The 24,293-nt window shown below is 43.0% G+C and overlaps 1 protein-coding gene across 16 annotated transcripts in view; it reads left to right on the top strand.

Annotated features, from left to right (window-relative positions):
- The window catches only part of dlg2 (discs, large homolog 2 (Drosophila)), a 125,716-nt gene that overhangs the window by 20,609 nt on the left and 80,814 nt on the right, over positions 1-24,293 (top strand). Inside the window, exons 1-2 of one of the 16 annotated variants that reach the window (XM_075486549.1) lie at positions 12,045-12,432; positions 12,613-12,643. The exons of 13 other annotated variants lie outside the window; for them this stretch is intronic. In XM_075486549.1, the coding sequence (XP_075342664.1) occupies positions 12,614-12,643 (30 nt within the window). In that variant the 5' untranslated portion in view covers positions 12,045-12,432; position 12,613. 2 more of the 16 variants (XM_075486553.1, XM_075486551.1) reach the window with 2 other exon arrangements.

Here is a 24,293-nt window from a genome sequence, read left to right as displayed (position 1 = left end):
CGTTAGCTCGACAGCTTTTACCATGTCCATTAATTTGTATGTATTTTTTTTTTTTAATGAAATATAAGAAATGGTGATCACCCTTTTCTGTTTGGCTGATTGGATCTTACCAGGAAAAGGTCTCAGTAATGAATCTGGTATGTTTCAACATATGAATGTCTATACAAACCACTTGGACAAGTTTTGTATTTTGACTTGCATGGCCCATTTTAACATGCAGTTATAAATATATAGATTCATCTAATAACAAGCTAATTTAACGTTCTGAACACACATGTGACATATTATTTAGATTTGGAAAAGAACTGAAGCTAGATTGACACCCACCCACACTTAAGACATGTGATAGAAATGCTTAAACTGAAACAAAACAAAAAAATAAGCTATCTTTCTTTTTCCCAAATAATTGACGACTTGAAAATTGAGAAATTCCTAATAGGTCGACAAGTAGTGAAAAACAAGCATGTCAAAGACTAATCGGTGTCTTGATTGCTCCATGACCACAGTTCAAAAAGGCTGGTGGTTATAAACGAAGACCGACACAGAGCGTTTATGTACTGTCCTCAGAGTTTGTAGTATGCCTCAGTGTTCCTCACTGTTCCTCAGTGTTCCTCACTGTTCCTAAGTGTGCTTCAGTGTTCCTCACTGTTCCTCAGTATGCTTCAGTGTTCCTCAGTGTGCTTCAGTGTTCCTCACTGTTCCTCAGTATGCTTCAGTGTTCCTCAGTGTGCTTCAGTGTTCCTCACTGTGCCTCAGTATGCTTCAGTGTGCCTCACTGTTCCTCAGTATGCTTCAGTGTGCCTCACTGTTCCTCAGTATGCTTCAGTGTTCCTCACTGTTCCTCAGTGTGCTTCAGTGTTCCTCACTGTTCCTCAGTATGCTTCAGTGTTCCTCACTGTGCCTCAGTATGCTTCAGTGTTCCTAAGTATGCTTCAGTATTCCTTAGTGTGCCTCAGTATGCTTAAGTGTTCCTCAGTGTTCCTCAGTATGCTTCAGTGTGCCTCAGTATGCTTGAGTGTTCCTCAGTGTTCCTCAGTATGCTTCAGTGTTCCTCAGTGTGCCTCACTGTGCCTCGGTATGCTTCAGTGTCCCTCAGTATGCTTCAGTGTTCCTCGGTATGCCTCAGTGTTCCTCAATGTGCCTCAGTGTTCCTCAGTGTGCCTCAGTGTGCCTCAGTGTTCCTCAGTGTGCTTCAGTGTTCCTCAGTGTTCCTCACTGTGCCTCAGTATGCTTCAGTGTTCCTCACTGTGCCTCAGTGTTCCTCAGTATGCGTCAGTGTTCCTAAGTATGCTTCAGTATTCCTTAGTGTGCCTCAGTATGCTTCAGTGTTCCTCACTGTTCCTCAGTATGCTTCAGTGTGCCTCAGTGTGCCTCAGTATGCTTCAGTGTGCCTCAGTATGCTTGAGTGTTCCTCAGTGTTCCTCAGTATGCTTCAGTGTGCCTCAGTATGCTTCAGTGTTCCTCAGTGTGCCTCACTGTGCCTCAGTATGCTTCAGTGTCCCTCAGTATGCTTCAGTGTTCCTTGGTATGCCTCAGTGTTCCTCAATGTTCCTCATTTTGCCTCAGTGTGCCTCAGTGTTCCTCAGTATGCTTCAGTGTTCCTCAGTATGCTTCAGTGTGCCTCAGTATGCTTCAGTGTTCCTCAGTGTTCTTCAGTGTTCCTCAGTGTGCTTCAGTGTTAATCAGTGTGCCTCAGTGTTCCTCAGTGTACTTCAGTGTGCCTCAGTATGCTTTAGTGTTCCTTAGTGTTCCTCAGTGTGCTTCAGCGTTCCTCAGTGTACTTCAGTGCGCCTCAGTGTTCCTCAGTGTACCTCAGTGTGCCTCAGTATGCTTTAGTGTGCCTCAGTGTTCCTCAGTGTACTTCAGTGTGCCTCAGTATGCTTTAGTGTTCCTCAGTGTTCTTCAGTGTTCCTCAGTGTACTTCAGTGTGCCTCAGTTTTCCTCAGTGTACCTCAGTGTGCCTCAGTATGCTTTAGTGTTCCTCAGTGTGCTTCAGTGTTCATCAGTGTTCCTCAGTGTACCTCAGTGTGCCTCAGTATGCTTTAGTGTGCCTCAGTGTTCCTCAGTGTTCCTCAGTGTACTTCAGTGTGCCTCAGTGTGCCTCAGTATGCTTTAGTGTTCCTCAGTGTTCCTCAGTGTGCTTCAGTGTTCCTCACTGTTCCTCAGTATGCTTCAGTGTTCCTCACTGTTCCTCAGTGTGCTTCAGTGTTCCTCATTGTTCCTCAGTATGCTTCATTGTTCCTCACTGTTCCTCAGTATGCTTCAGTGTTCCTCACTGTGCCTCAGTATGCTTCAGTGTGCTTAAGTGTTCCTCACTGTGGCTCAGTGTTCCTCAGTATGCTTCAGTGTTCCTAAGTATGCTTCAGTGTTCCTTAGTGTGCCTCAGTATGCTTCAGTGTTCCTCACTGTTCCTCAGTATGCTTCAGTTTTCCTCAGTGTGCCTCAGTATGCTTTAGTTTTCCTCAGTGTGCCTCAGTATGCTTCAGTGTTCCTCAGTGTTCCTCAGTATGCTTCAGTGTGCCTCAGTGTTCCTCAGTATGCTTCAGTGTATCTCAGTATGCTTCAGTGTTCCTCAGTGTTCCTCATTGTGCTTCAGTGTTCCTCAGTGTTCCTCAGTGTGCTTCAGTGTTCCTCAATGTTCCTCAGTGTGCTTCAGTATGCTTCAGTGTTCCTCAGTGTTCCTCACTGTTCCTCAGTATGCTTCAGTGTTCCTCAGTGTGCTTCAGTGTTCCTCACTGTTCCTCAGTATGCTTCAGTGTTCCTCAGTGTGCTTCAGTGTTCCTCACTGTGCCTCAGTATGCTTCAGTGTGCCTCACTGTTCCTCAGTATGCTTCAGTGTTCCTCACTGTGCCTCAGTATGCTTCAGTGTGCTTCAGTGTTCCTCACTGTGCCTCAGTGTTCCTCAGTATGCTTTAGTGTTCCTCACTGTTCCTCAGTATGCTTCAGTGTGCCTCAGTATGCTTCAGTGTTCCTCAGTGTTCCTCAGTGTTCTTCAGTGTGCCTCAGTGTGCTTCAGTGTTCATCAGTGTGCCTCAGTGTTCCTCAGTGTACTTCAGTGTGCCTCAGTATGCTTTAGTGTTCCTTAGTATTCCTCAGTGTGCTTCAGTGTTCATCAGTATGCTTCCGTGTTCCTCAGTGTACTTCAGTGCGCCTCAGTGTTCCTCAGTGTACCTCAGTGTGCCTCAGTATGCTTTAGTGTGCCTCAGTGTTCCTCAGTGTACTTCAGTGTGCCTCAGTATGCTTTAGTGTTCCTCAGTGTACTTCAGTGTTCCTCAGTGTGCCTCAGTATGCTTTAGTGTTCCTCAGTGTGCTTCAGTGTTCATCAGTGTACCTCAGTGTGCCTCAGTATGCTTTAGTGTGCCTCAGTGTTCCTCAGTGTACTTCAGTGTGCCTCAGTGTTCCTCAGTGTGCCTCAGTATGCTTTAGTGTTCCTCAGTGTTCCTCAGTGTGCTTCAGTGCGCCTCAGTGTTCATCAGTGTGCCTCAGTATGCTTTAGTGTGCCTCAGTGTTCCTCAGTGTACTTCAGTATGCTTGAGTGTTCCTCAGTGTTCCTCAGTATGCTTCAGTGTGCCTCAGTATGCTTGAGTGTTCCTCAGTGTTCCTCAGTATGCTTCAGTGTGCCTCAGTATGCTTCAGTGTTTCTCAGTGTGCCTCACTGTGCCTCAGTGTTCCTCAGTGTTCCTCAGTGTGCTTCAGTGTCCCTCAGTATGCTTCAGTGTTCCTCAATGTTCCTCAGTGTGCCTCAGTATGCTTCAGTGTGCCTCAGTGTTCCTCAGTGTTCCTCAGTGTGCTTCAGTGTTCCTCAGTATGCTTCAGTGTTCCTCACTGTTCCTCAGTATGCTTCAGTGTTCCTCACTGTGCCTCAGTATGCTTCAGTGTGCTTCAGTGTTCCTCACTGTGCCTCAGTGTTCCTCAGTATGCTTCAGTGTTCCTCACTGTTCCTCAGTATGCTTCAGTGTGCCTCAGTATGCTTCAGTGTTCCTCAGTGTTCCTCGGTGTTCTTCAGTGTTCCTCAGTGTACTTCAGTGCGCCTCAGTGTTCCTCAGTGTTCCTCAGTGTGCCTCAGTATGCTTTAGTGTGCCTCAGTGTTCCTCAGTGTGCTTCAGTGTTCCTCAGTATACTTCAGTGTGCCTCAGTATTCCTCAGTGTACCTCAGTGTGCCTCCGTATATGCTTTAGTGTGCCTCAGTGTTCCTCAGTGTACTTCAGTGTGCCTCAGTGTTCCTCAGTGTGCCTCAGTATGCTTTAGTGTTCCTCAGTGTGCTTCAGTGCGCCTCAGTGTGCCTCAGTGTGCCTCAGTGTTCCTCAGTGTACCCCAGTGTACCTCAGTGTTCCTCAGTGTACCTCAGTGTGCCTCAGTGTTCCTCAGTGTACCTCAGTGTTCGACAGCTTTTGCCATGTCCATTAATTTGTATGTATCTTTTTTTAAATGAAATATAAGGTATGGTGATCACCCTTTTCTGTTTGGCTGATTGGATCTTACCAGGAAAAGGTCTCAGTAATGAATCTGGTATGTTTCAACATATGAATATCTATACAAACCACTTGGACAAGTTTTGTATTTTGACTTGCATGGCCCATTTTAACATGCAGTTATAAATAGATTCATCTAATAACAAGCTAATTTAACATTCTGAACACACATGTGACATATTATTTAGATTTGGAAAAGAACTGAAGCTAGATGGACATCCACCCACACCTAAGACATGTGATAGAAATGCTTAAACTGAAACAAAACAAAAAAAATAAGCTATCTTTCTTTTTCCCAAATAATTGACGACTTGAAAATTGAGAAATTCCTAATAGGTCGACAAGTAGTGAAAAACAAGCATGTCAAAGACTAATCGGTGTCTTGATTGCTCCATGACCACAGTTCAAAAAGGCTGGTGGTTATAAACGAAGACCGACACAGAGTGTTTATGTACTGTCCTCAGAGTTTGTAGTATGCCTCAGTGTTCCTCACTGTTCCTCAGTGTGCTTCAGTGTTCCTCACTGTTCCTCAGTGTGCTTCAGTGTTCCTCACTGTTCCTCAGTGTGCTTCAGTGTGCCTCACTGTTCCTCAGTATGCTTCAGTGTTCCTCAGTGTGCTTCAGTGTTCCTCACTGTTCCTCAGTATGCTTCAGTGTTCCTCAGTGTGCTTCAGTGTGCCTCACTGTGCCCCACTGTTCCTCAGTATGCTTCAGTGTTCCTAAGTATGCTTCAGTGTTCCTCACTGTGCCTCACTGTTCCTCAGTATGCTTCAGTGTTCCTAAGTATGCTTCAGTGTTCCTTAGTGTGCCTCAGTATGCTTCAGTGTTCCTCACTGTTCCTCAGTATGCTTCAGTGTGCCTCAGTATGCTTCAGTGTTCCTCAGTGTGCCTCAGTATGCTTCAGTGTTCCTCAGTGTGCCTCAGTATGCTTCAGTGTTCCTCAGTATGCTTCAGTGTGCCTCAGTATGCTTCAGTGTTCCTCAGTGTTCTTCAGTGTTCCTCAGTGTTCTTTAGTGTTCCTCAGTGTACTTCAGTGCGCCTCAATGTTCCTCAGTGTACCTCAGTGTGCCTCAGTGTTCCTCAGTGTACTTCAGTGTGCCTCAGTATGCTTAAATGTTCCTCAGTGTTCCTCAGTGCACCTCAGTATGCTTTAGTGTGCCTCTGTGTGCCTCAGTAGCTCGACAGCTTTTACCATGTCCATTAATTTGTATGTATTTTTTTTAAATGAAATATAAGAAATGGTGATCACCATTTTCTGTTTGGCCCCTCAGTGTACTTCAGTGTACCTCAGTGTGCCTCAATATGCTTTAGTGTTCTTCAGTGTTCCTCAGTGTTCCTCAGTGTTCCTCAGTGGACCTCAGTGTACCTCAGTGTGCTTCAGTGTTTCTCAGTGTGCCTCAGTGTTCTTCAGTGTGCCTCAGTATGCTTCAGTGTACCTCAGTGTTCCTCAGTGTACCTCAGTGTTCCTCAGTGTTCCTCAGTGTTCTTCAGTGTTCCTCAGTGTGCCTCAGTGTTTTTCAGTGTTCCTCAGTGTGCCTCAGTGTTCTTCAGTGTGCTTCAGTGTTCCTCAGTGTGCCTCAGTATGCTTTAGTGTTCTTCAGTGTGCCTCAGTGTTCCTCAGTGTACCTCAGGTTACTTCAGTGTTCCTCAGTGTGCCTCAGTTTTCTTTAGTGTTCCTCAGTGTGCTTCAATATTCATCAGTGTGCCTCAGTGTTCATCAGTGTGCCTCAGTGTTCCTCAGTGTGCCTCAGTATGCTTTAGTGTGCCTCAGTGTTCCTCAGTGTACTTCAGTGTGCCTCAGTGTTCCTCAGTTTTCGTCAGTGTGCCTCAGTGTTCCTCAGTGTGCCTCAGTGTTCCTCAGTGTGCTTCAGTGTTCCTCAGTATGTTTTAGTGTGCCTCAGTGTGCCTCAGTATGCTTTAGTGTGCCTCAGTGTTCCTCAGTGTACCTCAGTGTGCCTCAGTGTTCCTCAGTGTTTTTCAGTGTTCCTCAGTGTGCTTCAGTGTTCATCAGTGTGCCTCAGTGTTCCTCAGTGTGCCTCAGTATGCTTTAGTGTGCCTCAGTGTTCCTCAGTGTACCTCAGTGTTCCTCAGTGTGCCTCAGTGTTCTTCAGTGTTCCTCAGTTTGCGTCAGTGTTCCTCAGTGTGCCTCAGTGTTCCTCAGTGTGCTTCAGTGTTCCTCAGTGTGCTTCAGTGTTCCTCAGTGTGCCTCAGTGTTCATCAGTGTGCTTCAGTGTTCCTTAGTTTTCCTCAGTGTACCTCAGTGTGCCTCAGTATGCTTTAGTGTGCCTCATTGTTCCTCAGTGTGCTTCAGTGTTCCTCAGTATGCTTCAGTGTTCCTCAGTGGTCCTCATTGTTTGTCACTGTTCCTCAGTGTGCTTCAGTGTTCCTCACTGTGCCTCAGTATGCTTCAGTGTTCCTCACTGTGCCTCAGCGTTCCTCAGTGTGCCTCAGTGTACTTCAGTGTTCCTCAGTGTGCCTCAGTGTTCCTCAGTGTTCCTTAGTGTTCCTCAGTGTGCCAGGTATGTATTTTTAGTTACCGCAGGGTCAGAGGCTTACGCTATCTGAGCTTCCAATCAAAGACTTACTGAAGCAGCAGAAAGATTAACCAGCAAGTGATTACTTAATCTGTCTCTGCCAATTCTTACGTAAGATACACAACTGTTTTCTGTTATTGTTGTGAAGCCTGTAACTATACTTTACATATTTTTACATGTTGGTCAACGATTCAAACCAGAAAAATTTTGAAGGATGCCAATGCAACGACTGCCCGTCGAGATACTTCCTTTGACAGACAAACAAACTTATTTTAATAAATTATACAAGTCTGTTTTGAGATGCAAACACAGAATAACGAAGCAATGGGGTTTGCTATGGAATAGTTTATTTAAAAAAAACAAAACAGTCATTTCAAACTTCCTGTTCAGGTCTGAGTGTCTTAGCTTTTTTTCTTCATAGTTTTGCATATTTTGAATGTTTTGGTTAACTTCCTTTGAGTTTCAAGGAGCCACCGTGAGTGACCGGTTACTTTGATTGACGAACTTAAGCTGGGCAGACGGTTATTATTTTTGTTTATTTGCTGTGTATAACATAGATTTTCTTAATGGCAGGTTAAGGAGATCCCTTACTTTGAATTTTGAAGAGAAAACCTCAATCAAAGGGGAGTATTTTTGGAGTTTGGGTATGAACACTCTGCGGTTTGGGGTGATTAAAGAGAAAACCGTGAGGCCGATGACGATAAAAATCGCACTGTATGAAAGAGGACAAAAAAAGCCCACATTTTGATGTATTAATTCCACATGAAGAGAAGAAATTGTAAGCATGAAACTAGTTTAAAAGGAAAATGTTTTAAATATTTTAAAGTGTCAATATGCAGTGGGACATCAGGGCAGTCTAACCAAGAAAATCACAAAAACTGACAGAAATTTAGTGAAAACCATAAAAGATGTGAAAATACTTCTTCAGTCTGTCAGTTTCATGTACTGCGACCTGATTAAACTTTGAATGATGTTTCTATAAGTAGGTAAGCCCAAGCAATGGGGGATTGGGATAAGAGTTGTCTTCTGATTTGTTGTAGCAAAATCCCAATGTTCTTAGTGGTGATTGACACATTATGAAAATGTCTTTGACCACGGCTCTTCTGCGTTTGCATTTCTGTGTTCAGCGCAGCCTCTTCTTGCCAGTACTCCCCTTCTCAGGTCAAAACGTCAGCGGGAAACTGCTGACACAGTGGACCGACTTTTAAGAAAGTGTCTGCACAAGCCATATTCGCAGTGCATTCAGGGTATGTGATCGTCATTCCCTGAAAGGCTGCACACACTGGTTTTATCTGAGGGAACTCTGTCACAGTGTGAATATACTGAGTACTTTGGCACCTGCATGTTGTTCCCAGCAGAGGGAGCACAGCATCTCTGAACCCGGCAGCGTTCTTCTGAAACCATTCATCATTTCTGTGGGTTTAGAGTATAACGCTAATGTATGCCTTGCATTAGGTTTGTGGGATCTTTTATGGATTTTATTGCACATGGCACAAATCAGCCGGTGTGTTTTTGTTGCCAACACGCAATATGGTTCTTTCACTCAGGGTTTCACACCACAGTTTGACACAGCCAGCACCCCCCCGTGCAGCCGCTGGCTCCTCAAGAAGCAGTTTTTAGCTCCAGCAACTATGAGGTCACAAATTTAAATGAGATTATCAGCTGCTCAGTGATATCAGCCAGCGCTCTCTGGAGAGCTCCACTTCTTTTTAAGTACACATGAGAAAGTGGAGAGTTGTATAATCTTCCCCTTGTGTTCATGGCAGTGACCTCAATCAGTTCGGTAATTTGAATTCAGTTTTGGTTCTTCCTGTGTTTCTGTGACTCCACAGAAAGGGAACGGTGCCAAATGAGATTACAATGTGTTGAATTTGAATTGTGAACATACTGAAATTAAAAGGCAGTCGGTCAGAGAATATATACCTGCCTTTTTCCATATGTGTTAGGGTCAAGCACAGGCCAGCTTCAGAGACTACATCCACGGCTGGCTTTTGGGTAAATCCATCAATAAGGCTGTTATTACTATCTGTCCTGTTACTTACAGTGAGGAATCCAAATTTGTCTCACACAGTCTGTATATATGAGCGGCAGCCTGAACAAAAGAGGTTATATAATTCCTTCCCTCTAATGCAATAAGTTGAGGCTGCCTGAGCTGCATCACCTGAAAAGATTAGCCCCGCTGCTCCAGCAAAGGAAGCCCGAGCAGGTGAATTAGCTCAGTTTGTGAGTGTATGGGAGCTTCTTCGTCTGCAAATGAAGGCTGTTATCAAGGTCAAAATCTGCAACACGTCTCTGCAACGGGATGGATCGAGTAAACAGGTACTGGGACAGTTCGTGTGGGAGAGTTGGGAGACTTTTTAGTCTCTTAAAGGGGGAAGGATCCAGACACCTGAGCGGCTAAGGTTACCTTTGAGTTGGGATCTTGTTGCTGATCTCGTAGCACTTGCCGAGTTCCTCGACGGCATGGTTGTCAGTATTGTTGTGCATTCTGTTTAATTAGTGTTCATTAGTTGCAGCTGACAAAATATTTATATTTGTATATTTATAATTGTTATGTCTGACACGTTCCTCATGGCTTCATTCGGGTATACCCATGACATCAATGAGAGAGTTATGGCAGAGTAGAGTATTCTTCCTACACATGTCCTGTAACTATAACACCTCCAATTAGCCCAATAAGTGTGCTGAGGTTGTGTAAAATTAAACTAAAGCGTGAATGGGATCAGTTGAAGACACAACTTTCACACATATTCAAGCTTTTCGAACAGGTGGTGTGATGAAGACCTCTTTGGCTTTTTTTTACCTGTAAGAGTTTAATTTCACTGACGGGAACAAGCATGAACGTTTTCAACTCCAGGAAAATGTTATTTCACTTTCACTGGTTTCGCTCGTGCGTTCAGCCTCATCAGTCACAGAGCAGAAGCCGGAGAGGGAGGTTAAGGCAGCTCTGGTGTTAAACTTCTTAATCGCGTTAACGGGACTGTAAGATGCTTTGTTCAAGAAAGGAAATGGCCCGAAATCGGCCATTGATGTTGTTGTTGTTGTCTGGGGATTTCTGCTTTGAATATGCAGAGCACCGCCCACAGACGTCAGACAGCCTGAATGTTTCCACGTTGAACATCAGAGAAACCAATCCTGACCAATCCTAATTGGCGATGGCGAGTCTCGGTGAAGGAAGAATAGGTTATCCGTTGCATCGAGCTGCAGCAGTAGGGATTCTGCTCTTCCGAAACATCGAATCATTCTCCTCTAAGCTCATCAGTTCCTTTATCAACGGTTCTGCGACATCATACACGTGTGTCAGCAGCCAAAAGATGGCTTCATTTCATCATGAAAGGGGAAGTTCCAACGTCTGCTAAATCCTTTCACCCGTAATTTCTGTGCGCCGTGGGATTCACTTCCAGGAGTGTCATATATTTGATGCTCTACACATGTGCAGCATAAGTGCCACTGATCTGTAACCTGTAACCTCATTTATAATCTTTGACAAAGAAAGCCTCGATGAAATGAATATTTTCTCATTTCCTCCATAAACGTTGAGTGACAGACGGCTGACTTCAGCTCTCGGGTTGCTGACAGCTCAGCTCAACCCCTTCACACTTTCTGTGCCCCCGTGGAGAGCGATGAGCGATGAAACCAGTGTCGACGTGGTGTCACAAGTTTTCTGAGAAGGGATACTAAAATGAGTTGGAATCTTTCACATTGCATTAAGGCTGCGCGATTATGGCCAAAATAATGATTCTGAGGACGATGATGATCGGATTCGAGCGACGAGCTGTTCTCCCTCTGCTGTGCCAGACATTTTGTTTTTTGTTGCCAGGAAACTTCCAGCTCCTCCTGCCGGGAGGCTCACGGTCAACAGCGCTTGATTTGCTTTTGCTTTGAGTTGCATTGATGGGACACAAGTTTTAGATGTCGGACGACCCGTTTTATGTAATTGTAGGAAGTCAAAATCAAAATAGAGATTGAAATTCTATTAAATGTGCAGCCTTGCGTTGCAAACAAGTTGTACTCAAATTACCTTTTTATGGAGTTGACAAAGACACTAAACCCAAAGTTTATTCTTATCAGTTCCCATCTCTGGACAACGGTGACTGTAAAGACACAAATGTATTAAAACAACAAAGGTCACAAGCAAGTTGAAGAACCAGTATGGCAATGGTTTCACTTTTTAAAGCTTTGAACTGGGCTGTCGAGCAAGTGAGCAGCCATTAACGGCCACAGCTCCGACCATCCAACGATCGATACATTTCTTTTTTTGGGGCTTTTTATGCCTTTAATGTTAGGACAGTTGTAGAGAGACAGGAAGCAGGGGGCAGAGAGAGGAGAAAGACACGCAGCACAGGGCCACTCGGTGCGGGAGTCTAACCGGGGCCAGCTGCAGCGAGGACTGTAGCCTCTGTACATGGGGCGGCTGCTTAACCCACTACGCCACCAACCGCCCCAGATCGATACATTTCTAATACCAGTCTGACACTTCCATACACATGTGACCTTGTATAATTCCGCTTCCTTCCATTCAGAATGGTTCAAAGACCTGGCCAAAGCATAGAGTTGGAGTAAACAGTGCAGGCGGTGTCATCTGCTGTTGGGTGGGGATGTAGGCGGGGTCATATCGGTTTAATCGCAGATCCTCATTCATTAAATTACATAACACTCAAAAACTTAGGGGCGCCACACAGCTCAGCTGGTCGGGCAGGCATCCTGCGTACAGAGGCTGTAGTTCCTCGATGCAGCTGGCATTGGTTCGAGTCTTGGCCTGTGGCCATGGATTTGACTTCTTATTTCAATTTTTTTTATTTGATTTAGTGTCAGGAGTTTCTGTTTGTTGGGGAACCAGTTAAAAAACAGAGTTATTCTAACTGATAGCTTTGGTTATAGCATCCCAGTACTGGTTATACTGGTAAAACCTCAAACAGACAAACTATGTAACACGTTTGTGGATGGCAGAGCTGCCACTGCTCAGAAGCAGAACGCAAAGCCAGTGTGTTGTCTGTATCCAGCTGACTGCCAAAGCAGCTCACAAGAAATGAAACGGAGAGCGTAGGAACTAATTCATCCCGCGGAGCTGACGCACTCATCGTTCACTATCTTGCCTCCCTCTCTCATATCCCATGACGCTGCTTAGTCACTCAGCCCGGAGACAGAAGAGGTACAGAGGAGGAGAGGAGGAACTGGAACCAGGAGGCTGACTGAGAGGCGGGAGAAGCTGCAGAGGAATTACTCTGTGTTGTCTGAGGAGACCGGCTGCGATGCGTTTTATTTTCATGTGTCGGCCGGTGACGCGTGCTGTGCTCTGAAACGGTGTGGGGAATGCTGATAGCCTTCAACGCTGTGGAGGAGGCACCCCGATCATCAGAAGGAGCCCACATGCAGTAGCGTCTGTCCTCTGTGGCTTCTCATCCTTGCCGGGGAGTTTGTGAATGTGTGAGTGTGTATGCTCTTCCTCCCCCTCCTCTTCTTCAGCTTCCACTACCTTTTTTCTGTTCCTTCATGCTGGGTTTTTTTATTCTCCATCTTCCCACGTTTTTTTTTGCTCCCGCTTTGATGTTATTGGTGATGAATTCAAGCATAGGTTGAAAGAATTTTATTTTTTTGTCTGGCCAGCATGGATTGTCTTTGCATTGTCACCACTAAGGTAAGCGACTCAACACCGACGAATGATGCACTTTGCCAGGGCCGGGACCGAAGGTAGACGTGTACTGAAACGGAGAGAAAGAGCATGGTGGCAGAATGAGGCAGTGTTGGTTCTTTCTGAATGTTTGCATGTCGCATGTCGTCTTTACTCGTGTCCCTGCTGGTCTTCATCACCTTGTCAGCTTGAAATGAAGTCTTGAAACTGGATGCTTCCAGCTTAAATTCGCTGCAAGTTATTGCTTGAAAAAGTGAGTCGTTCTTTTTGTAGTGAGTGTTTGAGGAAGAATGTGTTATTTGTTCACAAACTGCAGTCTGCATGCCAGTCAGCCCACCACAGTGAGTTCTGGTGTTGAGACCGAGGCGCTTTGTCACATGGACACATCTGAAAGTTGAGGAGTACACTTATATCTGTATAAATGGAGAAATCTGGTGAATTTGTGTTCTTTAAATGTATGGAAATCCATTTGTGCCAACATTATGTTCGGAGGTAAACTGTTTAACTCCACCAATCATTAGACAAAATGTTTGTTTATATAACTGTGGATTGGACAGAACTGTGTTTAAAACTACATGTTCTGTGTAGATTTCTGACCTTACAGAACATCTGGATCTGTCAGTTCAACTTTAGTCTATTCCTTTGTAGTTTTGCACTCTCTGTAGTCTCGACCGTGTTTTTATGAATATTGCCTTGATGATGCTGGCAATGCGCAAAAGGCTACAAATATAAACTCTGTTAACTGTCACCAAAATGCTTTTATTTTCCACAAGGTGCTAATACCTCTTTATTTACTTTTTAATTTTCAATTCAGCATTTATCTGCTTGTATAATAAAGCAGAAACGTAGAGGGAAAGGTAAAAAGGAAACAGAAATAGATACACTCGTGGAAACTGATGGGAGATGATGCAAAGGGAGAATGATATAGCAGTGAACAGTTACAGTTAAATGAGATGAAATGCTTAGTAAAATGAAAATAAATTGCAGAAATGAATACGTTTAGGGTAATGAGTCAGAGGCAACATCCATCAATTTTCTCTAATAGCTTAATTTGATTCTGGAGTCCAGGGGGGGCTGGAGCCTGTCCCAGCTGCCACTGGGAGAGAGGTTGGGTTCAAGGGCAACATGCAAAGCAACAAAAATGGAGACATAAATACAGGGATTAAAAAGATATATATATATTTATGAATCAAATTGAGAATTGAATGTCAAGTAAACGAACTGAAGTTAAAATGAACACAGTTGAAAATTGAAGCTGAAATATAATTGATACAAAAACTTATATGGTCTTAAACACAGTGCGAGACCACAGAATGTTAGATTAAAGCTAAACCGACAGTCCAACCTTTTCTCAGGTTGACAACCTACACAGACAATATCGCTGCTAGAATAGTTTTGTCATAACCGATGTAGAGCTCAGAGCTATTCAAACGTGGACACCGCTGTTTTTTTCATGTGCCGAGTGGACATAAACGGTGAGTTTGTGAGCAGAATATTGGTACAAATGAAATGCCGTATTTTTTAGAAAACCTGCATTGCATTGTTGGTAATTGTGAGAAGAAGCGTTAATTGTAAAGAAGCGTTGATGTTACAAAAGCAGTGTGTTGATGGAGGCTGGGATTGTCCCTCCTCCAGCATGCCGTCTGTTGGTATTTACAGTCTGCAGTATGAACAGCTCAGCTCTTTTGGTCATCACAGGGCATAGATGATCTCTGCCTCTCTGGGAAGGTTTGTGGAAAACGAATGTTAGAAAACTTCCCAACTGTTCTGGAAATTGAGTTCGTAGAGCAACTGCAACAGTCAGCGATTCAGTTCATTAGCCGGTGAACTGTACTTTTGTGAAGTTCAGAGTTAGAAGGTTTCACCACACGCGGCGTTATAGCTGGTGTATTTTCATTTTGTCTGTGTCATTGTGGCAAAACGTTGTATGAGAAAACCAGTGTGTGGCGAGAACTGCAACAAAGGCATTGTGGGTACTTTGGCAAGAATTTGTGTGTCTGCTGTGCAGAGTCAGTCAACACAACAGAAGTCAGACACAGATGTTTACAGGCGTGTAGTTAGAATAAACGTCATGGCAGAGTTTCAGGAAGGATGTAGTTTATCACAAGAGATGTGCGATAATGAAGTAATGATTACTGATAACTATTTGGTTGGAGTATCAGCATTTTGACAGGATTGTAGTTTAGTTAAACCATAACTTAACTGTTCTAATAGTCATACGTCCATAGAACTAGTCGGAGCTTATGGGATTTGAAGGTTTAACATCAGCTTTGTAATTAACCTGAACTCTTCCTCTAAACTTTTTTTTTTTTTTTTGCGTATTAAAAACTTAATGAAAACATGGTTTTAATGAAAAATATAATCCATGGAATTGCCAGCTTCAGGTGGCATATAGAGCACATTCCCACACCAACAGATTAGACAACAGTGCAGTTGTTTCTGTACCACAGTTGCATTTAATTTGTGCAGAGGCGTTCATGAACTCCATAATGATCAACTTGATGAGTAACTCTGTGATGAGTTATGTTGAACTAACTACAGTAAAAGGCAGATGCATTATGCATTGCAGCCACCCATTATGTCTCTCCTGGCACAGACTCATTTGAATCAGTTGAGCAGCTTATTTTAGCCTTCTTTAGAAGTTTGTTCAGCTTCTTTTTGAGCAGCTGGTTCTGATTTGCTTCCCCAACTGACTGCTACAAGAAAAATTCTTCTTTCCACCACAGACTCAAACAACAGAGGATGTTGATGCAGAATCCTTGCTGCAGACCCACGAAGGACCTCCTCAGAAAGTTAAATCTGCTCCGTCCCGTCTTGTAGACAGCCTGGTTTCCCAGTCCAGTCCAGATGTTAACTGTAGTCCTCCTGTCACAGAATATAGAAACCATGTTTGGCTTGTTGCCACTCTTTTGTTCAGGTTTAAGGTGAGCAGATTGTTTCCACATTATGCCACAGTGTGGTTGAAAAGTACTCAGGCTTCCACAACTGCAGAGTCATCAGAGTATTCAGGTTGGACTGGAAGTCTGACGTGAAGAGAAATGGTGAGAGTGGACTTCCTCTGTGCAGCTGGCCACCCACGCAGACTCACCACCCCTCGGTTGCATAAACTATGGTCTGTATGTGACGTAATCACCAACCCAGGAGGATGCAGAGGCATCTACCATTGTTTTCTGAAGCAACTTATTTTCCCATTATCGCATTGTCTCGATTCGTTGGATAATATTTAAAAGGTTCTTAGGTTGATGTAGCCACTGTCTGTGTATGAGATTCCATTATCTGTTGCAGAAAAAATGGAAAGATTCATTTTTAATCTAATTAATCACATGATTTCCCTGATTAATCGCATTTGTACGCAAAATCCAAAAATTAATTCAAAAGTAGTGTATAGATTTTAGCAATTTAGTTTTATTTTAAATGTGCTGCCATATGAATGAAAGTGCCATAACATTTGTTGTGCCCACACACTTTTAACATCAGCATTTTAATGTAGTTTTTATGTAGAAGCCTCGCTCCACTGTCTGTTTCCTTGAATGACTTGCTGGTATCAGTTGTGTGTTTTGCCTTTAAGTGATATTTTAGACTGGAACTACTACGGTGAGAAGACAATTCAACTTGGCAGTGTTTACAGATGACTTTGGTTCTGTCGACTCTGACTTTGAAATGAAAATGGCCGAGTAAAAGTTCCGTACCCTTCTCCATATTTGGTGGATCCGCCGATTACCTTCTTTTCCGGTTCCACAGCAGACAGCAACAGACTTTTACAAAATAAAATAAATAATAAAACCTGCGTTAATGCGGGATAAAATATTTATCGGCGTTAAATAGTTAATGAGTTAACTCGCCCAGCCCTAGTTTTTATATTAGGAAGTGGCTAGGTGTTCCTAGATGCTAAAGTACTGTGGCACTGTATGGGAAAGGCATACTCCAGCTCCCAGTATCTAGTCTAGTAGAGGAGTTTAAATGTACTTAAGTTAGGACAGAGCTCCTGTTAGCTGGAAGTAAAGATGTGGTAGTTAGTAAGGTGGTTCCAAACCCAACCAAGGGGAGGAAGTGGAAACCAAGAACGGCAGCTCAGGAGGCAGAAGCAACTCGTAGACATGCAGAGATTGTGCAGAGTAATGTGCAAATAGGCCGGGGAGGCTTGGGTCTTGGCCCAGGCAAACCAGTGTGGAGTAGAGCAGGTCCCAAGGAGAAGAGAAAGCTGGTTGTTGAGCAGGTTCGTAGACAGGAGGAAATGTTAAGGGGTACAAAGGCAGTGGCTCAGGCTTAGCAGGGACGGTGGTTGAATTGGGAAGGTGTAGAGAAGAAAAAGCTTAGTTTGAAAGAGCTGTGGAGTATGGAAGGAAGGAGTATAGTATTTGATAGGGGCAACATATGATGTATTGCCAACTCCCCAGAACCTAAAACTCTGGGTAAATGGAGACCCGTTATGTTCGTTATGTTCAGGTACTGCAACTCTAAGGCATATTTTGTCAGGTTGGAAGGTTAGTCTGTCACAAGGCCGGTATACATGGCGACATGACCAAGTATTAAGAAGCTTAGTTGCAGGTATTGAAGACAAACGAAGGCAGGTAAACTTAGGAGGGTCTAAGCTGAAGAGAGTGGCAATTCAGTTCAGGGCTCTAGAGTGCGACCAATTTTCTCAATGGTGCAACTAAAAAAAATCTGAGGTCGCACAGGTGCAACCACCCGTTCGAGGGGGAAAAAAAAAAAAAGTCTGCGCGACTCTGAAAGTCTCCCTGTGGTTCAACAACAGACACACATTAGACCCATATCGTGGTCTAAACCAATCAGAGATAGTGAAGGGCGGGACCCCCTCTGATTGGCCCGTGTACGTGTGTACGTTTGAACACGTGCTTGCTAGTCAGACAGAGAGGTGATGACCTCGGCTTGTCAGATAAACAGTGGATGTAGCCGCGGGTGATAAGATGAAAAGAACGATTGACAACTTTTTGGTTAAGTTAAGGCCTGATTCGTCCGAAAATAACCACAACCAATGCTCTGAGACGGAGCCATCAACCTCCCACGTTATGTCAGGCCCTGGTCCGGAGCTAGCAACAGATAATGAGCCACATACGATCGACTCCGAGCCAGAACCAACTGAAATTAAAAGGGGTAAAGTGTATACATTTCCAAGAGTGGCTCGACCAGTTTCCCTGGCTAAGATGCAGTCAAGCCGATAATATAATGCACTGCATTTATTGTTAAATGTGGCAATAGTGCATTTGTGACTGGTTCTTAAACATTTCGAATTGAAACGCTGAAAAAGCACAACGCATCTATGAAACACATTACCTGCTCAGTGTCCCCTCTCCCCGCTGCCTTTCAGCGGCAGGCAGCAGAAAACAGATCATCGGACGAGGCTGAGATGATAATCAAGTTTAACGTTGCCTACCATATTGCAAAAGTTCCCTTTACTAAGTTCAAGTCCGAAATAATTCTTCAGAAGAAAAATAACTTGAACATAAACCCGACGTACAACAATGATGTCGCGTGCGCGCAATTTATAGGAGTCATCGCAGATACATTAAAAAAAAAGACGTCTGTGCTAATTGCGAACAGTGAGTACATGATCAGGAATGCGTCATTGTGTACGGCCGTTTCTTGAGGAGAGGAAGACCGGTGAATATACTGATATATATATATTTAACCCAAGTACAGGAGTTGGCCATCCGAGGGGCATGTGACTGCAATGGAGGATAGTCCATAAGACATTGAGCCATGAGATGTTCAGTTTGAAGCCCTTAAAACACTTCAATCCAATCAATTTGAATTTAGATTTTCTTTTTATTTAATTTATCTTGATGTTTTAAGTTTAAATTTCAGGCCAGTGAAGCACTTTAAGCACCAACACTTTTTCAGTAAGTTTCAATAAGTAGTTAGTAAGTTAAGTTCAGTAAGTTTGTAGAATTGTGCTTCAAATAAAGAACTTTATTTTGACCAGATTGCTAGTTGATCGTTTACAAGTCAATATTGCCTATATGGACAACAATTTAAAAAAAAAAAAAAAAAAAAAAAAGAAATAAAAAAAAGTGAACCTGTAAAACTGCGGTGTTAAATGCAATGCGTTTGAAAATTTGGGTGCACCTAACTTTTGTGCTGGTGCACCTAAGAAAAAAAGTTGGGTGCATCAGTGCAACCAGTGCAAAAAGTTAGTCTAGAGCCCTGCAGTTTGTTCAAGAGGGGGAGAAAGTTAATAAGATAAGGAGGAAAGGCAGCTTCGAGGATGCTTGTGATTGGGAGATGCAGGTAGATTTTGAAAATAAGCTTGTTGTTCCCCAGGAAATAGCCTCTACAAATCTAAGGCCTGTTATTGTCTTGTGGTCTAGGAGTAGAATGAGAGTCTATTTCATAGAGCTGACTGTTCCTTAGGCGGAATTAGTAGCAGAAGCATATGAAAGGAAAAAGCTTAGGTATGTGGAGTTGGGGGCAGAAGCAGAGCAGCGAGGATGGAAAGTTAGGATATGTCCAGTGGAAGTAGGATGTAGAGGATTTGTTGCAAAGTCTGTTGTCTCATTGTTGAGGGATCTGGGTGTAAGTGGACAGAGTGTGAGGAAAATAGTGAAGGAAGTGTCAAATGAGGCAGTAAAGTCCAGTCAGTGGATTTGGATTAGAAGAAGCAATAGTAGCTGGGGGCCCAGCAGGGGGAGCACTTAGGGTAAACAGACTCTTTGAAGAAGCAAAGAAGAAATTCAGGATATTTAAGGGGAGGGTGTGGCCCATGTGAGCCTTTTTAAACCAGGCGGCCATTTTAGGTGAGATGGACAGTATGGTTTTGTTTTTGCTGGCATTTTTAGTGATTGTAGGACTGTCTAGGTGATTTTATCTGCTGAATCTACTAGTGTGTCTTCCTTGTGTGTCTTCTCCTGCCTCCACCTCTGGCACCCTCTATATTTTCATTACCCCCTACCCGAACCAGGGTTTGAATCCCACTCCTACTTATCTTTACCTCTTCTATTTCTACCCCCTACCTGAACCAGGGTTTGTATGCCCATTCCGCTGTGACTGGTGTGCAGTTGGTGAGAGGCCGGGGTAGCTTGTGGTTGTGGAAAAAAAAAAAAGAAAAAAGATGGTTGTTGTGGTGTGAGGAACAGTGTTGACTGACATTAGGGGAGTGACTCTGGGACGCCAGTGATCACTGCTAGCCTCCTGGAGGTGTTGTGAGCCCAACTAGACGAAACACTGATGAAAGGAGGTTCCCACCTGATGACCCCAATGACATGTTGGTCAGAACTTATCTATATAGGGAGTATAGGGAATAATTCACTGAGTCTGGTCCATTTTTTCTTTAGTACAAGTTTCTTGTGTTTACCTTAAATTAAATAAAAGAGGTAAAAAGTCGGATTCCTCAGTACAAACATGTTTGATTATCCAAAAACTCTAATTATATTCAACAGTACAGTTGGAAAAGGGTTTCAGAGCTTATTACTTATGCTGAACAGCCAATCTCTCACTAACAGGCTGGAAACTGATTCAGCATGTTTAACTGTATTGATAATGTATTGATGGGGTCCAATGGTCCAGATTGTGCAGGATACACTGGAAAGAAAAAAGCCTTTACAGTGGGTTCAGTTAAAAAAAAACAAGAAAAACATCAGATTTCATCCAATTATCCCTCTGGATTTCCAAAAATGAAGGCTCTGTTCTGTTCAGATTGACAGACAATGGTAAAATTAACTGTTGCTATTCACTGAGGTTTTTGTTGGTAATTGACATCAAAACTTGTGGTTTCATTTGTGATTATTTAAGAATGGTTCACTTTGTGGTCCAACCAGGAGTCTGAAGGCAGCACCCGCGCTGCAGGTGCAGCTCCTACTTTGTTAAAGCAGTTGAACGTGCCGCTCTGCTTTAGATTCGCTTTCGATAGAACCCAGTTTATAAGGACCAATATGTATTTTTAGTTGTTTTATATTTAACTGCTCTTTTGATATTTTTTTGTGGGATTAGTGATTTAAAGTCTTTGCAAAGCAGCGTTGCTAAGCATTTCCCCAGTGGGCTACTTAGTAACTGGGTTGGTTTTTACATAAAAGGGCCTAAGTCCAATATTTTCATTTAATTTCTCTTCTTTCTTTTTTTTTTATTGCCCACATTCTTTTCCCAGCCCAGTCTCACCAGAAAATGTGTGGCAGGTGCTTCGATCCACATGTTCAGAACGCAGTTTCGCAATTGACGATTAGAAACTACGTGAAACTACATTTCTGTAGGTCGTTGTTTCTCGTAATTGTGCAGATTTTTATTTGTTAAATTTTTTTTATCCCCAAATTTCTATTTTTTTTAGCATTGACAGCTAACTATTTACACCTTTTATGGGTAGGAGTGAATAAAGAAAAAATCAGAGGTTTAATGCCATCTAACAAGCCCTCCCTGCCCCTTTAAAAAGGTCTTAATCAGCGTTGTGTCAACTCTTGTGAATCTTAACGTCGTAACGAAGCTTGGACACGTCGGCAGTGTGAGACTTGAGAAAGAGAAACAGAAGTTGAACATCCTTTTGAGGTTTGATTGTTAAACTGCAACATATTGTACCTGTTAAAGCATTCCACGACATTAGGATCTTGTTGCTTTTTTCCCACTTTCTTCCTTTATAATATCTCAGTGTAGATTCTCAATCATCCAGGTCATGGTAATCCCAGGAGCTTGAGTGATGGCAACCGGACTTTTCCCCCCTTGGTTCTTGAAGACGTTTCACCTGTCATCCGAAAGGCTTCTTCGGTTCTAAGCTATTTGGTGGTGGAATATTGGCTTATAAGTAACCAAGACGAAAAGGTCCAGTTGCCCTTATTCAACTCTTTGGATTGTGTATGCAGCAGCCGAGAGAAAAGAACTTTTTTTCAGAAGCTCCACATTTCGCTTCTCAGACGACCATTCATATGGGCAGAAATAGTCACCTCGCTATCGAAGACAACGGTGGATTGAACTTGTACGAATTGTTCAAATAAATTAGCACAATAAGCGCAGTGGAGCTGTTTTGTGGCCCAGACCCTGAAAGCTGCTGCTTTTTCTTCTGAAATGGAGGTATGGATAGTAAAATATAGTAAAATCCTTATTCAAGAAGACAAACAAACACAGAACTTGCAACTCATTGTAAGCAAATAGATGACGAGTCTGGAAATTACTGAGGAATGTCAGGTTGTTTGGTAAGCAAAATGTGAAACTATTAGTCACAGAATTTGCTTCAAATGTCATATGAAGCAGAACAATTAAACCAGGACTTTGAAAAGAAATTAGATCACGATGTTCATGGACTAAAAACGCCTCTTCATCAAATGCTTTCATCAGCAAATAACCCTGTCCCTGCTGAGAAGAGTGAAGACCCAAAGTAATTTCTGATGAATCTGACAGGTAGGCTACCAGTATAAGCTAAATATACGAATACAAGTTATTATGATGTAGTAGAAAACACATTTATGAAAGGTGTCGACTGACAATAGTTTGAACTGAGCCGTTTTATTCCTCAGATTTTTTTCTATGTTGACAAAGAGTGAGCTGGTCTTATACAGTGAACTCCCTAATTGATGATTGGACCCACTCCAGCCTCGATTCTGCCCAATATCCAGCTAATATTTCAGTGCTGATCCGTCCACATCCAGTACTTTTCTCGTGCAGATTCTCCATTTAACTCTCCTGTGTAAACCTTTATAATCTCCTCTGCCTTAGTGAAGGATTCCCCTGCCTTAACTGTGACCATTAATCCGGCCTGGAGCTGAGGAGGTACGACAAACTTTGCTGTTCTGAGTTGTCGCTTCATATAGGGGAAGGTGTCATAATCTGCGCCACACTTTACAGCGGGGTCAGCGTTGCCAGATCATCCGCTGCATTCACAATGCCAAGTTCGGTCATTTTCGAACAATTTTTTCTTTCTTCAAACTCGCCCGCCCCCAGATTTCCTCCTCCACCTTTTTCATTTTCTCTACTCATTATCTGATCTCCCACGTTCCTTCTCTTCCTCCCCGCGCTCGACTTCACACTCTGCGAGGACGAAATAAATAAATAAGAAATGTAGGGGGGCTGGAGATCCACTTTCCTCTCTGTTCAGATACTGCAGAATCAATGATGTGTTGCCATGGCAACAGTAAGGCTGGTACCAAAAATATATCCAGTTCAACATCTATAACATCTCCCCTTACATTCATTTTGTGAACTGGCGCATGTCTTCTCATGCAACTCATTTAGTTAAGCAGGAGAAGTTTTTGCTGTAAACTTTGCTTCAAACACGTAGTTAACTCATTGGCTGCCAGCCATTTTCAGTGCAAAGAGACCCATACTGCCAAGTGTTTTACAGTAATTTGACTGATTTTCCAAGACCCACAGAAAAGTGTGTCTTATGACTATGTACACACCGAAATTACCAAAAGAAAGAGTAGACTCTCTTCTTTCATCAGGAAAAAAGTTTGTTTCTACCATTTTCAGTCCTTTAGTAATAGACAGTAGAACATAGGTTGGTTTCACCAAAAACAGCTGTTTTTGACCAAAAAATGGAGAAAACAAGCTTTTTGTGCAAAGAAACCTGTCAAGCAGAACAGTGACTTTGATGCTAACATTTTTTGCTTTAGTGACACCTCAAACATCTGAAAAGTGGTTTCCTTCCATAAAACAGCAAAAACAACACTGAGAAGGTATTTTGATAGCATAGCATTGTCTGAGTCATCAGAACTGTCTGGTGGTGCGCTCCGCTGAGGTGAAATACGCGCACGCCGACGACTCTCTCCGCTTGGCCCGGGTATCTCGTCGGTGGATAGTAGTGGTGCACTACTTCTGCTGCACAGAAGGCTCTGTTCGAGCGTTAGCTGCCTAAATTTTTTGTTTTGTCTCGCCGGCAACATTTTCTCCTTCTCCGATCTTGGCAATTATAGTTTACAAACATTTTGATTAGTCTCATTGGCTTCAAAGCCGCTTCAGTCTTCTTCTACAATCTATGTGATCTTTACTCATCTCCCATCCAAAGTAAGTAATTTTGCCAGTATATTCTCTGTTTAGTGTTTACAAGCCTAAGATTTAGTGACAAACTCCGCTAGATTGTTCCCCAGCCCGCTCCGTTAAAAAACGCAATTGACGTCTATAGACGTCTATAGACGTCTTTGGCAGTCAACAGTTGAATTTAAATTGACGTCTATAGACGTCAATGGCAGCCAATGAATTAAGAAGGAAAAGTCGAGGGCCGGATTTACTAAGTTGAGTAAGTTGGCACGAGGACTTGGTCTTTTAAAAAAGTACCAGTGGGAACGGATAGTTCTGCAAGTAATCTCATCCCGGTGGGCGGGGTTAATCATTCATCTTAAAATTTGCCTTTTTCCTCTTGGCTCTAGTAAAATACACTTTGATTAACTGGCACCGTAGAAGGGGGCTTATATAGTATATACTGGCTTACTGTTCACAAACCGCATCATCTTTGAATGTTACAATAGCATCTATTGGACTTTAGAAACGGTGATTAGCAACCTATGATACTTTAGTCAAAAAAACATGTCTATTACTCCACACTATGTACAAAACTCAAAGTAGATGGAGATAAAATTACTCCGGCATGTTTATGCTTAGCGAGACTCAAATTGTCCTCGATGCACTGTGCATACTACAGACGTTTTGTAAAAGTGTATATTTACGTAGCTGAATTCCCAGTGAAGCTGCTCTCATTCACACATTTTTCTGCTTCTTTTGT

This window comes from Odontesthes bonariensis, chromosome 16 (assembly GCF_027942865.1).
Source record: "Odontesthes bonariensis isolate fOdoBon6 chromosome 16, fOdoBon6.hap1, whole genome shotgun sequence".
NCBI classification, from domain to species: Eukaryota; Metazoa; Chordata; class Actinopteri; order Atheriniformes; family Atherinopsidae; genus Odontesthes; species Odontesthes bonariensis.
This window is presented reverse-complemented; position numbering and strand designations above follow the sequence as displayed.